The following is a 14,780-nucleotide window of genomic DNA, read 5'->3' on the forward strand; positions in this document are numbered from 1 at the left end:
TGTTTTGATTTGTCATAAAGAGACAAGGCTGAAGGTTCTAACCCATCACACAAACCCTGTTTGCCATTACCCTTTGTTTTTTTTTGTTTTACTTTGCTGTCAATAAAATGAGTCAGCTTCACAAAATTCGAGTGGCGTGGGTGTTACTGAGTAAGATGTATTCACCATTCAACATGAGCTTTAAACAAACAACATGTCACCCTTATCTATTATCCACTGATCCAGACCTTTCACTCTTGGCTCAGTAACAGTTCTCTGTAGTTTTGGCAAGAGCATCTTACCTTGTATTCTGAAGACAAGGAGAAAAGAAAATACAGTATCAGTAACAGTTACGTTAACTCCAAATAACGCTGAATAACATGCATCAAGAAAAAACTGGAAGAAATAGCAGATAATCAGATTGAAGCGAAACAAATGGGCTTACCTCTGATCTGCCAATTAACTGCATTACTGCTGTCATACTGATAATAATCTGCACCCGAACTCCCAGGCTGCCAGAGCACAACAAGAGCAGTTTAGCAAACATGGACCGAGAAGAAGTATTTCATCATTTTAAGGAGGTAATTGAGCAAAGTAAACAGAAATCTTTAAATATTCTATCTAGAGTCTCATCAGTGGTGTATTCTAACTAATAATTTATCACACATACTGTTGTTAGTTGCTGTCTCATTTGGCCTCAGGAAGCAAACAGATACAAATGAGTTTCAAAGGTTCAGTGGCAAATGAAGGACTTTGCCATAGCTTACTTTAGTGCCTGTCTTATTCTCTCTCTCTACCACACACACACAAAGACACACACAAAGACACAACTAGTAATCATGATTGCTTACTCTGTTTAGTCCATTTCTGCCGTAGCCTGGCAACGAGGCCGATTTGGCAATGTATGAGTCTGGAAGCACAAATATAAACACATAACCATAAACAAACACAAGAATTATGCAAAATAATATAAACACACTCACATTCATCATTCACATTTGTGAATAGGAGCAGAGTACCTCTCTATAGTGACGATTGCTGAATGATTATAAAAGGGTTTCTCACATCTTTGACTCCCAGTTTCTGAGAATATCACTGGTTTCTTCCATTTGGTACAAGAATTCAAATCAGAAAAGCTCAAGGCTGTAAACCTCAAGGCTACACACTGCCTCCCGAACACCCACTCGTGATTTAGAAATGTGTCTCTGATCACACACAGATTGGAAAAATCAGATTGACTTAAACATAACAATCAGTGTCTTAACAAACACCTCCCCTGTAGCTTAGGATGACTTAACCTATTTCCATTTCAGTTGTTTAGATGAGCTGTTTCAGCGTCTGGTTATTACATTTAGACCCTAAATACAAATAAATAAAACACAAATATGAAGTGCAGTACATCTACCTGCAGAAACATGCCACTTTCACAAGTCAGCATGTTGAAGGAATGTGATATTACTGCTGCCTCCCCTCACCATTTTATATTTTGATATGAACACCCCACCACCAGACAGATAACATGAATCTTTTTTCCAGCACGGTTCCATCTCTCTTGTAACCATTGGTAACCACCAGCATCCAAGCATCCCTCGGCAGGACTTTATTTGTGGCATGCACTGCTGCAGCTGAAGCAGCAGAGGGCAGTGGAGTCACACTGACCCTCTCGAGTCATTCTTCTATCTCTTCTGCCTTTCTCATATACTGTCACTGGCCTCTTCTTCACTATCTTTGTTTCTTGGCTTCATCATTCACCCTCCCTCCCCTGCTTCTCTTCTATTTCAGTCTTTCTTTGTGTCTTGTTCACTCTGGTGTTGAAGGGAATTAAATTACACTGTAATGTCAAAGAGCAGGGACAAAACACCATGATGCAGCGTGTGTGAGACACTGAACTATGATGGGTTAGTCATCTTCCACTCTCTCTCTCAACAAGAAATGAGATACACTCACCGCTGTCTGCACTGTAGACAGACCTGGGAGCTTAGGACAGAGAAACAGCAAGTGGAGTTCAGTTATTAAGTTCTCCTCACTTCAAATGTCAGGGCTTAATGCTGTGAGCAAAACTGAACACTGCTTAATTTCCAGATTAAAGCTTAAAGGGAGGCCTCCCAAAGCCATTTTTTCGGCTGGATACTTTCAAAATCTAGCTGCCTCTACCCGTGCTTTAAGTGAACACACAAGAGGACCCAAAACGACTTCTCATCTGGGACCACCAAAGTCATTGAAGATTCATCCTCTGGGGACCATGCATGTCTGTACAAAGTTTCATAGTAATCCATCCAATAATTGTAGAGATATTTCAGTCTGCATCAAAGTGGTGGAACAACTGATTGAAATCCCTAGTGTCATTCTGCTAGCCTGGCTAAAAATGGATACAAATCAGTTAAGGCAAATGAAGTCAATTATTTAGTGGGAGTTCATGTCATTTCTATCAAATGGTGGACATCCCATTTTGGAATTAGCCTCTTCTGAAGAGTAGATGAGCACAAACCTTTCATGTTTCTAATCTGTATAAATACAGCACAACACACTAAACCCACCGTGATAATGCAGCACTGAACACTATCCACACCTCTCTCTGTCTGACTTCCCTGTGCGCATAGCTTATTTCCGTCTCTCTCCACTGCTCTCTGACCCTGATTTACCTCTTGGCTTTGTGTCATACATCTTCTCTGAACAGCTCCAAATTGCTTTAGCTTCTCACTCCCTCTCTTTCATTCTCTCTCTCTTTTAAATTTAATTTACTTGCTCTCTCGTTCGCTCTCTCTCTGTCTCTCCTGTTATATCACCCTTTCTTTTATTCCCATTTGACCTACACCTAAACACTCTCTCTCTCTTCCTCTCCACCTTTGTCTCGCCCTTACATGTGCTGAATGCAGTGAGAAATGGGATCAATGGGAGAGTTAATACAGATGTGGCAAACTCCCTCCAGGGAGGAAGAATGTGTGGTGTGGTGGAACTCCAATCACACTACCCTAACTGAAATATCCTCCAAATTTCTGTCTCAACTCTAATACAAGCTAGTGTTTTACAGGTCATAGACTTTATGTTACTGAAAAGCACTCAAAGAAGACCCTACCATGGTTCTTTTGATTAATTCCCAGTTCAATTGCTTTTAGTTAATTGACGACAATTGGATGGATTGCCATGAAATTTGATACACACATTATGGATGTTGTAATGACTTTGGTGAGCCCTCAACTTATCATGATCAGCCCAAAATCTTAACGTTACAAAAAATTTAGATATGACCAACTACATGCAAACCTAATGGCATTCCCGTCAGCCTTAGCTTTACCTTGTATTTAATGCCAATTAGCAAATGCTAGCATTCTAACAAGCTAAATTAAGATGGTGAACATGGTAAAAATTATAACATCAGCATGTTAGCATTGTCATTGTGAGCATGTTAGCTAATAAAAAACTGTCACACACAGTAATGTATGACATGTAGTAGGCCTAAATCGGAGCAAATTGACAAATATCAACCCCCTTTGAAAAAGAGACAAACAAAAACAAACACACACACAATACACACTTATTGACATAATGCATTCCCTAGCCTCTTATCCAAACCCTAACCTTAACTTAATTGTAACCTGAACCCTAAAACCACGTCTTAACCCTTAAAGATCTGTAGGGACCTCAATCACAGTGACACCCATGGGTTATTGTACGGTCAGGTTAGTCCCCACCACGAGGGAACCTTGAGGTCTGAAAATTATAGCCAAGCAGAAGTAACTCAAACCTGCATTCTTTGTAACGGCCAGCAGTCAGTTCAAGTCTTCTTCAATTCCACATGATGTTCATTTAAAAAATTGGTCCCATTTAGAGGAAAATAGACAATAAACCGTATGCTTTAGAGCGAGACTACCTTGTCATTGACAAGTTGCTACCATGGCTACCTGCAGGGTTGGGAGGATTACTTTAAAAATGTAATCCGGTACAATTACTTGTTAACAAATGTAATCAGTAACGTAATGCAAGTACCACAAAATTAAAGTAATGTAATCTGATTACTTTTATTTATACTTTTGGATTACTTCTATACCAAATAGGCAAATGAAGACAAGAGAAGCATCAATGATGCGTTGTCTGCTCAGTGTATTTTTAGAGAAACATTCAAAATCTTCCATTCCAATGAAATCAAAATACATGTTTAAATGTTTTTATGTGATATGCTTTGCACCATGTCACCACTATGGCAGTATCTGGCCCATCAATAACAGAAAATGTGTTTTGTAGGTATTCTTGATGATATTTAAGAGTTTGTCATTCGGAAAAGCATTTTAAAATGTTGGTGACTCATTCTGGACTTAATGAAAAGATTTCTAAAGATAATCCTGCTGAAGAACAGTGTTTCTGGCACTGGGCCCCACTGATTAATGTACAAAACACATATTTTTCAGTGATTTTGGTGAAACTGGATCATATTTGATGGAGAAATATTGTTATTGCAGTTATTGCAGGGTGCGGAGCCTGGTTGGGAACCGTAGCCAGGCTTGCAGTCAATGAAACCTCGCTCAGCAGCCTCCCGGTGAACAGGGAATAGAGTACTGAAATGATTTACACAGACCTTTTTTAATCCCATATTTTACAAAATGTACCTGTAATCTGATTACTGTAAAACTTTGAATAATAGCCCAGGTTTTTATTTGCTAAAATCACTGAACTGACCCTGCCTTTATTTGGGACAGGCGTCCATATGGGACAGGTCTTTAATTCTTTTTGCCAAAACTGAAAAAGTTTAGTTATTTCAAACAGAATAATACTTATGTAAAAATTATCAAATAATATCAAATACACGTCATTCATTTGATCTTGCTCCGACAGACGTCTTAAGCGCTTTTATTTTGAAGGCAGCAACCTCACGAAAACAACACGGTGCAGGATGAGAGAAGTTAGCAGACAGAGAGAAATGGACTTCTCATGACAGGATTCACAACTTGGATAAAAAAATTTTTTTAATTTTGATTTTTCGATGGGCGTACCCTTACAGACTAAAGGAATATAAATAAAGGAATGCACACATTCGGACTTAACGACGAGCTCTGAATTGTTAACGTGAGTCAGCACGCCCCCCCCCTTTTCCTCTCTTGTAGCCATGCGGGTTACACCGGTAAATCTAGAAGAATTAGACTTTGGGTCTTAACAGTGGTATTGTGGAGAATCTAACCGATCTAACGATGTTCAGCTGTCCATATTGACATATTGATCATACGTTTAAACATTAATATCCGTATTAACAATCTAAGCAACTTAAATGCAGCTTAGAAGCAGATAAAGCAGGCGACCCTGCGGGATTTCAGAGGTTTTATACATCCAAAGAACGTCTATAAAAACCAGACAAGGCTTTAAATTGAGGCAGGCGTTTATTTGTCAAAATGAGTTCCCACACCAGGCCGGTAAAGGAGGTATGCGGCTTTATGTAAGTATATTTTTTCTGTACTGTAACTTTTTACTTTATTTTTTTTTGTATCCTGTTTACTCCTGTTGCTGGTTACTCCCCAACCCTGGCTACCTGTCAATCAGGCTAGAGTGACTCATATCCATTGCACTGTGTAAAGTTAACCAATGTCATTGAAAAAGCTTATTAGGAGTCGGCTGTTCATTTTCCCAGCATACTCTTTGATTAAGCCTGTCTTTAGCTTACCAAAATTAGCATCCCGGTTAAAAGTTAACGTGAATTACAGCTGCAGCTAGCTAACCAAGCTAGGTAGTGCCACCATCTCGTCCAAAAATGGTCATGTCTGGTGCTGCTGGTTGCAAAAAAAAAAAAAAAAATCGGCGGCCTAATGTCCAGAAACCAATGTGTGACATCACAGTGACTATGTCCAGTTCTTTTATACAGTCTATGGTCCCCACTGAGATATAAGAACATGAAACACACACACAAAACCATAAACCACAGGCTTACAGCCATTGAGGGAGATGTTTAGCGCCTCCTTGCTGCTACAGCGGGAACTGCGTCTGCTCCCCCACTGGTCATTGTCGTGGCAACCTGACCGAGCCTTCATCTCCTCCTTCAGGATCATTCTGCCAATTCCCTGTGGGGATGGAAAGGAGAGTAGAGGGGAAGAATAGAAGTATGGGTCCAAGGGACCAGAAAAGAAGGTTGGCAAATGGACAGATACATGAAGCAACAAGAGTTGGTTGAGTGGGATGGATGGCATGGGATGGTGACGGAATAATGCAGGATGAGACAGGAAAATCAATGGTTGTTATTTGGACAGATAGAAGGATGAATATAAAGTGAAAGAGGAGAGACGAGCATCACTTTGTATCATGTCCAGTGGGTGAGGTTGGAGAGAAGCATTTAATTAACTAGCTCATTAAATATTAACACACACACTTAAAACATAAAAGGGAGAAGCAGGAGAATGTCTTCCTTTCTTACCCTGTTTATATTTTGATTCCATCCATCCTCCTCTCCTCCAGACGAAAACCTCCTCACCCTGGAGACTAGAAAGAGAAAGAAAAGGCAAAGAGAGATGGGAAGTAAAGAGTAAATACAGATTTTTAAGCACTTGTGTGTGCAGAAGTGCTTGTTTCAGAAAGAGAGGGAGAAGTACCTTTTGGAGAGCCAGTATATGGGAAGTAGTTGGATTCCGGGTGATAAAGGCTGTTACAGTTGGAAGTGGAAAGGTGACTGGAATGAACAAGGTTCTCATTGGTCTTACTTTTATTGGCTGTCAGAGAGGCAGATATATCTGATGGAAAGAAATAGAATGTGTATTTACTCAAATTTCGAACTTTTTCCAAACATTTTTTTGGCTGATTTACATGCTTGAAATAGCTACAATGTGCTGGGAACTGAAAAGTTAACCATGGGGGGAAACATTAAAACATGTAAAGTGACAAAAATGATCTTTGTTTGTTTTTTTTGCTAGTTTCACTTTTCACTATAAGAGGTTTAGTGTCTTTTTTTGTGTGCATGCAGGAGGAACAAGGCGGAGAAATTAGTGCATTTACTTACAGAGAGGGGAGGGCACAGCAGGGGGGGTGGAAGGGAGGAGGAGAGGAGATGCATCAAAAGCAAACAAGGGAACAGAGAATGGAAAGGAGGTCAGAGGAAATGTAATCGGATATGATGTACAGCTTACAGTAAGCAAGCAAAGTTGTCAAGGGTGTATTGCAACAGTGCTGACGAATGATAAAGGAAGGTAGTTAGTGATGTGAAATAAGTGAAACACATCAAGACATAACCCAAATGTTTAACTTCTATATAAAAGCTGAAATTGAAATATTATTGCAGCAGATGGCCCGCACTTGTTTTTGTTAGGATGAGAGAATGCAGTATCTTAATGAAAATAGTTGGGTTAAGGGGTTTTGGCTTTTGTTACAGTATGAAAAAAGCAAGCTGACATATAACAAAAGGTCATATTATCACTGATGCCGTGGATGCATGAAAGTGACTTTTAGTCTTAGTCTTTGGACAGTCCAAAGTTACACTGGACAAAAAAAAGAACCAACTGAGCAATCTGCCCCCTACTTGATTCCTTTTGTAAGGGGATAGAGATGTAATTTATTAAAATGCAAGTCTTAATTTAACAGGGACAAATGCATTCATCATTGTTTCACGTTCAGCATGGCCAAGTCAAACTCTTACACCCTTATTCTGTTAACATTTTACATTTATTAGGCACCAAAAGAAAAAAATAGAACAAATAACATCGAGTTTTGGCCTGCATCAGATCTAAGAGAAAATAAAAACAGGATTTTAAAAAATAATGATAATAATAAACAGGGTAAAACAGGACAGTAAAAGTTACAGTGCAGTGTACAATCAGGGTTAAAAGAGTTAAATGGGAAATAAAAACAGGCTGTGGGATTGAGCAAATAACTGAGTTACAATTATTTTGAAAACAGAATAAACAGAGAAGTACACTTAATCTTCTCTCTCTAGTTAGTCTGTACTCGGGTCCATAGCAATCTTTGAGTCCACTGAAACTCCAAAAACCCTCGGACACTACAGAGAAACCATGATATGTCTGTCCGCAGGCCACTTTGATCCAGTTATACTCTGGACCCACTTGCACGTGGTGGATAAAGGGTCCTGCAAATCACTCAGGCGCGAGATTTAAGATCACTTCCTTCACTCTGTTCAATCTCACTCTCTTTATCTTTTCACTCAATTATCTACTCATTTCTCACCGTGTAAATATTTAATTAAAAGCAACGGTAAAAAGAAAAGTCTTCAGTGTTAATTTAAAAGAACTGACAGTTTCAGCAGACCTGCAGTTATCTGGGAGTTTGTTCCAGGTATACAGAGCATAATAACTGAACGCTGCTTCTCCTTGTTTAGTTTTGAGTCTGGGGACAGAAAGCAGACCTGTCCCAGACGAACTGAGAGGTCGGGATGGTTCATAATGAAGCAAAAGATCAGAAATGTATTTTGGCCCTAAACCATTTAGTGCTTTATAAACTAACAGCAGGATTTTGAAATCAATTATTTGACATACAGGAAGCCAATGTAAAGACCTCAGAACTGGAGTGATGTGATCCACTTTTTTGGTCTTAGTGAGGACTCCAGTAGCAGCGTTCTGAATCAGCTGCAGCTGTCTGATCGATTTCTTAGGGAGCCCTGTAAAGACACTGTTACAGTAGTCGAGTCGACTGAGGATAAATGCATGGATAAGTTTTTCCAGGTCTTGCTGAGACACAAGTCCTTTAATCCTTGATATATTCTTCAGGTGATAGTAGGCTGACTTTGTCTTAATGTGGCTCCTTCAATTCAGGTCTGAGTCCATGACTACACCAAGATATCTGGCTTGGTCTGTGGTTCTTAACATTACAGATTGAAGTCGAGCGCTGACTTTCAATCGTTCTTCCTTGGCTCCAAAAACAATAACTTCAGTTTTATCTTTGTTTAAGTGAAGAAAATTCTGGCACATCCAACCGTTGACCTGTTCAATACAGTTACTCAGCGCTTGTATGGGATCATAGTCCCCTGTTGATATGGTTATGTAAATCTGTGTGTCATCTGCATAATTATGGTAACATATTTTGTTGTTTTTCATAATCTGAGCCAGTGGAAGCATGTACATGTTAAACAAAAGAGGCCCCAGAATAGAGCCTTGGGGAACTCCACATGTCATTTTTGTCAGCTAAGGTGTGTGATTACCTATAGACACAAAGTAGTCCCTGTCCTTTAAGTAAGATTTAAACCAGTTTAGTACTGTGCCAGAAAGTCCAACCCTGTTTTCAAGTCTGTCTAGTAATATGTTGTGGTCAACCGTGTCAAATGCAGCACTGAGATCCAATAATACTAAGACTGAAATTTTGCCACTGTCAGTGTTTAAATGGATGTCATTGAAGACCTTAACAAGAACAGTCTCAGTGCTGTGGTGTGGTCGAAATCTGATTGGAAGACATCAAAACAGTTATTTAGTGCCAAGAAAGCACTAAGCTGTTGAAAAACAGCTTTTTCAATGATTTTACTTAAAAATGGGAGATTTGATATAGGCCTATAATTGCTCATGAGTAAACTGTCTACATTGCTCTTTTTTAAGAGTGGCTTAATGACTGCAGTTTTCAGGGCCTGTGGGAACAAAGCTGAGAGGAGAGACATGTTAACAATTTGTAGTAGATCTGAGGCCATGCATTTAGAAACATTTTTGAAAAAACCTGTTGGCAGAATATCAAGGCAGCATGAGGAGGATTTCAGATGTTGTATTATGTCCTCCAGGTTTTTATGGTTAATAGAATCAAATTGTCTCATGCTATATGAATTAGCAGGCACTAATTGCTTGAATTGTTTGAATTTTGTCTGTGAGGAAGGAGGCAAATTCATTGCAGGTCCTGGTGGATAGAAGTTCAGAGGCTACAGACGCAGGAGGGGTGGTTAGCCTGTCGACAGTAGCAAACAGCGCAAGTGCATTATTAGTGTTTTTGGTGATGATGTCAGAGAAGGACCGCCTTGCATTTCTCAGTTCTAAATTATAAATGCGAAGTCTCTCTTTATAGATGTCATAATGAACCTGGAGATTTGTTTTCTGCCACCTGCGTTCAGCTTTTTGACACTCTCTTTTTTGAGTTCTAACCAGCGTGGCATTTCTCCATGGAGATCTTCTCCACCACCTTCACCTTGGCTGGTGCAATGGCATCAATAACATTTGTAATTTTAGAATTGAAATTATCTACAAGCTCCCATGGGTTCCCCCTGCCCTCTCATGGGTTCGAGACCCATGAGAGGGCAGGTGTCGAGGAGAAAGCCTCAATAAATTTTTCACTAGTGTTCCCACTGATATGCCGTTTTGTGATTATTTGTGTGCACGCAGATAGCACTCTCAAAGAAAACACAGGAATGATCAGAGAGAGCAACATCAGTCACCACAACCAGTCTCACTAAGTTTCACTATGTTCCTTGCTTCCATTTCTTGTAATATAACCAAACACCTCCTACATGTTTCAAAATGACATACATTATGGTACTAAATATACAGTATATGATTATGGTACTTTGCCTTAATATGAAAACTGTTCTATAAATGATTCATGCTGTAAATTCAGATTCTTCCACAGAGCCCAGTTCACAGATTGCCTGCTCAGACTGAAGAGAGAGAGGTTTGTCAGCACTTTATAGCTCAGCGTAAATCATTCAGAGGTGATTCTGAAGAACTGTAACTCTGTCGGACCTGCCATCTGAGAAATGATGGATCACATACATACTCCACAGAGGCTTTGGCACTGCTTCTCTCAGTTTTACGCCTCTAATGTGGCTACAACTATCAAATATCCCAGCTATCATTCTTATCCCTATTTATTTTAGTTTACTTTTAGCCAAGTCAGCGTACAGTAACTGTATTAATCCCCCAGGAGATTCAACAGATAATGAGCAACATGATGTGACATGAATTACTACTAACTGGAATAATTTTGATATAAGATAAGTCCAGGGATTACAATTATTTGATTAGTCAATTATCAAAAATATGGTGGCATTAGTACTTTTATTTACAATAAGTAAAGGATCAAAATACTTGTTCCACCACTGCCTTTTATACTACTGGAATGTACACTATTTTCCAAAAGTAAAAAAAACCTTCTGTAACAAAAGTAACATAAAACTATATATAACTGAAAAAAATCAAAAACTTAGTAAAACAAGCAATGAGTACATCCTTCCTTCAATACCTGCTGACTAATGGCTAAATTTTTACATCTACACTTTACCAATAATGACCTTTAAAGTTAACCTCAATATATTTAACCACCTTTCATTTGCAGTGGTATAAAACAGAGAAAAGCAACAAATCCTCACAGAAGATAAAACTTGTGAATGGAAATGCTTTCACTTCCTCGGATGATTTTCCTTTGAGAGAAGTTTGAGAGGAGGACTGGCTGTCATCAGAAGCACCAGATGTCAGACGGAGCAGGACTATAATTGAGATTTATCTCAGATCTTTTCTCTAACTGAAGAATGCATTGACAGCGTACACGACAACCAACTGGCTGACAGGTAGTTAGCCTAACAAAAGCTATAAAAAGCACAACATTGTGAGGAACGACTAACCTTGTCTCTTATAGATGGGGGGTTTCCTGTAGATGTTACTTTCCTCAGAAGCTGAGAACAGAAACAACAAGATTATAAGTGTGGAAAGCAAAGGGGAGAGAAGAGAAGAGAAGAGAAGAGATCTGGATTTCCTCATTCATCCCATCCCACCAAATTAGTTGTATGCATTTACAGTCTCCTTAACCATAAAGCTGACAGCGCAGGTAATAAACTGCTATGGCAGAGACAGTGTCGTGCATCCAGACAACCTGAATGACGTGCAGAGAGGCTGATTAATACAAATTCACAGGCTTATTACAGGAAAGAGCAGCAGATGGCACAGGAATAAAGAAGAGAGAGGAGAGCAGTTGAAAGGTGTAGAGAGGGCTGGATGGAGAGGCAAAGGAAAAGATAAAGGGGAGAAGATTTAGGTGCATGTGGCACCTTGTAGCTCTCACTGGATGGAATATTCTGTACAAGCATTCAGCTTTGAATGCTGGAAAAGCACCACAACAACATATTACAGTAAATTAAAATAGTTTGGATTATAACCTGCAATAAAACAGCAAATACTTCCAAATATTGCACAAAGCGTGCCACTAACCCTGCCAAAGTTAGAGAATTGGCTCCCAATGGGCCATGCATGCTAAATGTGTATGCACTCGTGATACCGTGAGGCACTTTGGATAAAAGCATCCACCAAATACATTTTGCTCAGTGTTCAGGGAGTGGTGTCGCAGGGCTGGCAAGGAATAACAACCTCAGAAAAGACGAGCGAGAGAGGGAGCAGCAGTGAGAAATGGACTGAAGGCAGGAGGAGGGAATGATGGAGGGAAACCAAATGCACAGCTTGCACTGAAAAGCAAAGGCTTTTTAAAATGAAGTGAACAAAGACAGAGTGAAGCATTGACTGAGGAGAGAGGCATTAACTTGATAAAATGGAGGATTGACAGGATGTTTAAATAAAATGTAATGGTATTAGTTAGATAAAAGCACTTATATGTTATATAAGAGATCCAGATCAGTAGGACAAATTAGATGGAGATGCCCCACTTAAGTACACTGAAAAGAGAATAACTGTACATTTTTATGGATGTTAAGCCCTCCTTAAGATAAGTCAAAAGGTTAAAATGATGATGGGTGACAATAAACAAATTACAGCAAAATATGTGTTACTTTTCTTCTCTGCTTAGATGGTATTTGAAACTTGTTAGGCATCTAAAACCACTCACAATCACCCACAGCCCAAAGAGAGGTCTTCAATTTGTTTTTCTTTTGTCTGACAGTTCAAAGCCTAAAGATATTCCATTTACAATGATATAAAATGGAGAAACATTCACAAATGTGACGTTCACGTTGCTTGAAAAAAATCAATCAAAGTCAACTAATCAACTAATTGCTTCAACACTTATAATAATTAGAAACAAAAATGACAACAATCAGGTTAAAAGCTCACTGGGAATGCAGCTAAAGGCGGATGTGGGGTCATGACATGGGGCAGGGTCTCTAAATCACATTTTAGAAATTAGATAGAGCCTAGACTCTTAGCAGAGTTGGAAATGACAAATTACAAGGTTCAGTCTAGGTAAATATTTGGATTGTGGGTTTCGATCTGACGTGGGGAGATTCAGGTTAGTAAACAGGTTGGTGGTCAGCATTACAGATGACGGCCTACCTGGCACATGGAAATGCTTGGGGGCTTGGTAGGTGGTGGTGGGTGTGGCACACCTGGGCTCTGGCTGACTGTAATAGGGTGAACTCCTGCCACTCTCACTGCCTGCAGTCAGCGCGGCCAGTCGCAGCGAGAGAAGCCAAAGCATGAGCAACAGAATGGCCCAAATCCCCAGAACAGAAAGACAGACAGACTGATAACCTGATGAATTACATGCATGTGAGCATGTATGTGTGTGTGTGTGTCAGGTCTGCTGCTAGGAATTCTGGGGCTCCAAACAGGACACGACACCTATGTTGCACCCACTCAAAGTGCTGGCACATCTTTCCAGTTAGGGACCTCATATATTATTGTTCATATGTGTGTGTGGTACATGTGACTTTGCTTGAGTGGGCTCATTACCGGGGAGATAACAATGCAGTGGGGAGCCGCCGTGGCGACTGTGTGCAGGGGAGTCAGTGAAGGCAGAGCTGGAGGAACGCCTCGTTCTCAGCTCAACGCCATCCAGGAGATCCTGGAGGGAGAAAGAGAGAGAGAGTCTTAGAGTAATCTAGACTAGGTTCATTCGATTTTAATCACATCGAGAGCAGTTTGATATAATCATACACACACATTCTCAGGATATTGGGTCAGTGATTTCTTGATGTTTAAACCAGTTGTGAGGAAACACTGCGGACTGCAAACTATTTCTTTTAGGTGTCATAGCCCTTTAACTACAAAGCAGTCATACCAAGAGTTATATGAGAAGATCGATACCACTCTTATATCTGTACGCTAAATGTGAAGCTGGAGCGACTGGTTAGCTTAGCTTAGCATAAAGACTGTAAACAGGGGGAAATAACTAGCTCTGTCCTGGGAAAATAAAATCTACCGACCAGACACCTCAAAACATTATATCTCATTTGTTTAATCAGCACAAAATATAAAGGTGCCAAAATGACAAGTTGTATTTTTATGGGGAGTTTATTGCTTCAAATGACCATCAGTTTTCCCTTCCAGGCAAACTATAATTAGAAATTAATTATTACAGCCTGCAGAGATAAGAAACTTGCTGCAGATAAGGGATGCATCAATCCAACTCTGTCTCTCCTGATACTGATTCCTCAACCTCAACTCTGGTTCTCTGGTCCAAAATTTTAAATTTGTATACTTTACTGTGCAGAACTTGCTTAAATAATTTATATTTAAGGTAACATGAGGCTAGGCGTTGCTGTTGTGGGAAAAAGTGAGCTGTTGGCACACTGTGACTGAATGCATGCAACTAAAACAGAAATTATGACAGTGATGACGAAACTTTATTTAATGTGGATCTGTCATGTCTGGCCCATACCTGATCTGCATAGGTCACTACAGCATCACAGTCAACTTAACTGTTTGTATATCAGTAGAGTGATGGTAAATGTGTACTTGATTTCAAATCGATTATATATAAAGCAGACGTTAATCATACATGTAGCATAGCCTACAGAGAATGTTTCCCACTTTAAAGTCGCTGTTGTTCCCAGCACCTTGCAAACAGTATCACATCACATAAGTGTAGCTACTACTTTGGAGTAAAATATACCTCAGAAGTAAAATTTTTGGGTGGAGTACTTACATGAGAGAATGGCGATAAAGAGCCGAATGACTGGATGAAAA

The 14,780-nt window shown here is 39.6% G+C and overlaps 1 protein-coding gene across 2 annotated transcripts in view; it reads right to left on the reverse strand.

The window, feature by feature from the left end:
- LOC119895959 (actin-binding LIM protein 3-like) overlaps positions 1-14,780 on the reverse strand; it is a 63,970-nt gene that overhangs the window by 4,963 nt on the left and 44,227 nt on the right. For both annotated transcript variants that reach the window (XM_038709393.1, XM_038709392.1), the window contains 11 exons: positions 14,740-14,769; positions 13,545-13,656; positions 13,146-13,247; positions 11,492-11,542; positions 6,549-6,686; positions 6,374-6,438; positions 5,894-6,023; positions 1,927-1,956; positions 831-889; positions 425-491; positions 282-289 (listed from right to left, as the gene is read on the reverse strand). In XM_038709393.1, the coding sequence (XP_038565321.1) occupies positions 282-289; positions 425-491; positions 831-889; positions 1,927-1,956; positions 5,894-6,023; positions 6,374-6,438; positions 6,549-6,686; positions 11,492-11,542; positions 13,146-13,247; positions 13,545-13,656; positions 14,740-14,769 (792 nt within the window). The remainder of the gene's footprint in view (positions 1-281; positions 290-424; positions 492-830; positions 890-1,926; positions 1,957-5,893; positions 6,024-6,373; positions 6,439-6,548; positions 6,687-11,491; positions 11,543-13,145; positions 13,248-13,544; positions 13,657-14,739; positions 14,770-14,780) is intronic.

The sequence above is a fragment of the Micropterus salmoides genome, unplaced genomic scaffold (assembly GCF_014851395.1).
Source record: "Micropterus salmoides isolate LMB-PRFRI ecotype aquatic unplaced genomic scaffold, ASM1485139v1 Ms_hic_scaffold_9, whole genome shotgun sequence".
NCBI lineage: Eukaryota > Metazoa > Chordata > Actinopteri > Centrarchiformes > Centrarchidae > Micropterus > Micropterus salmoides.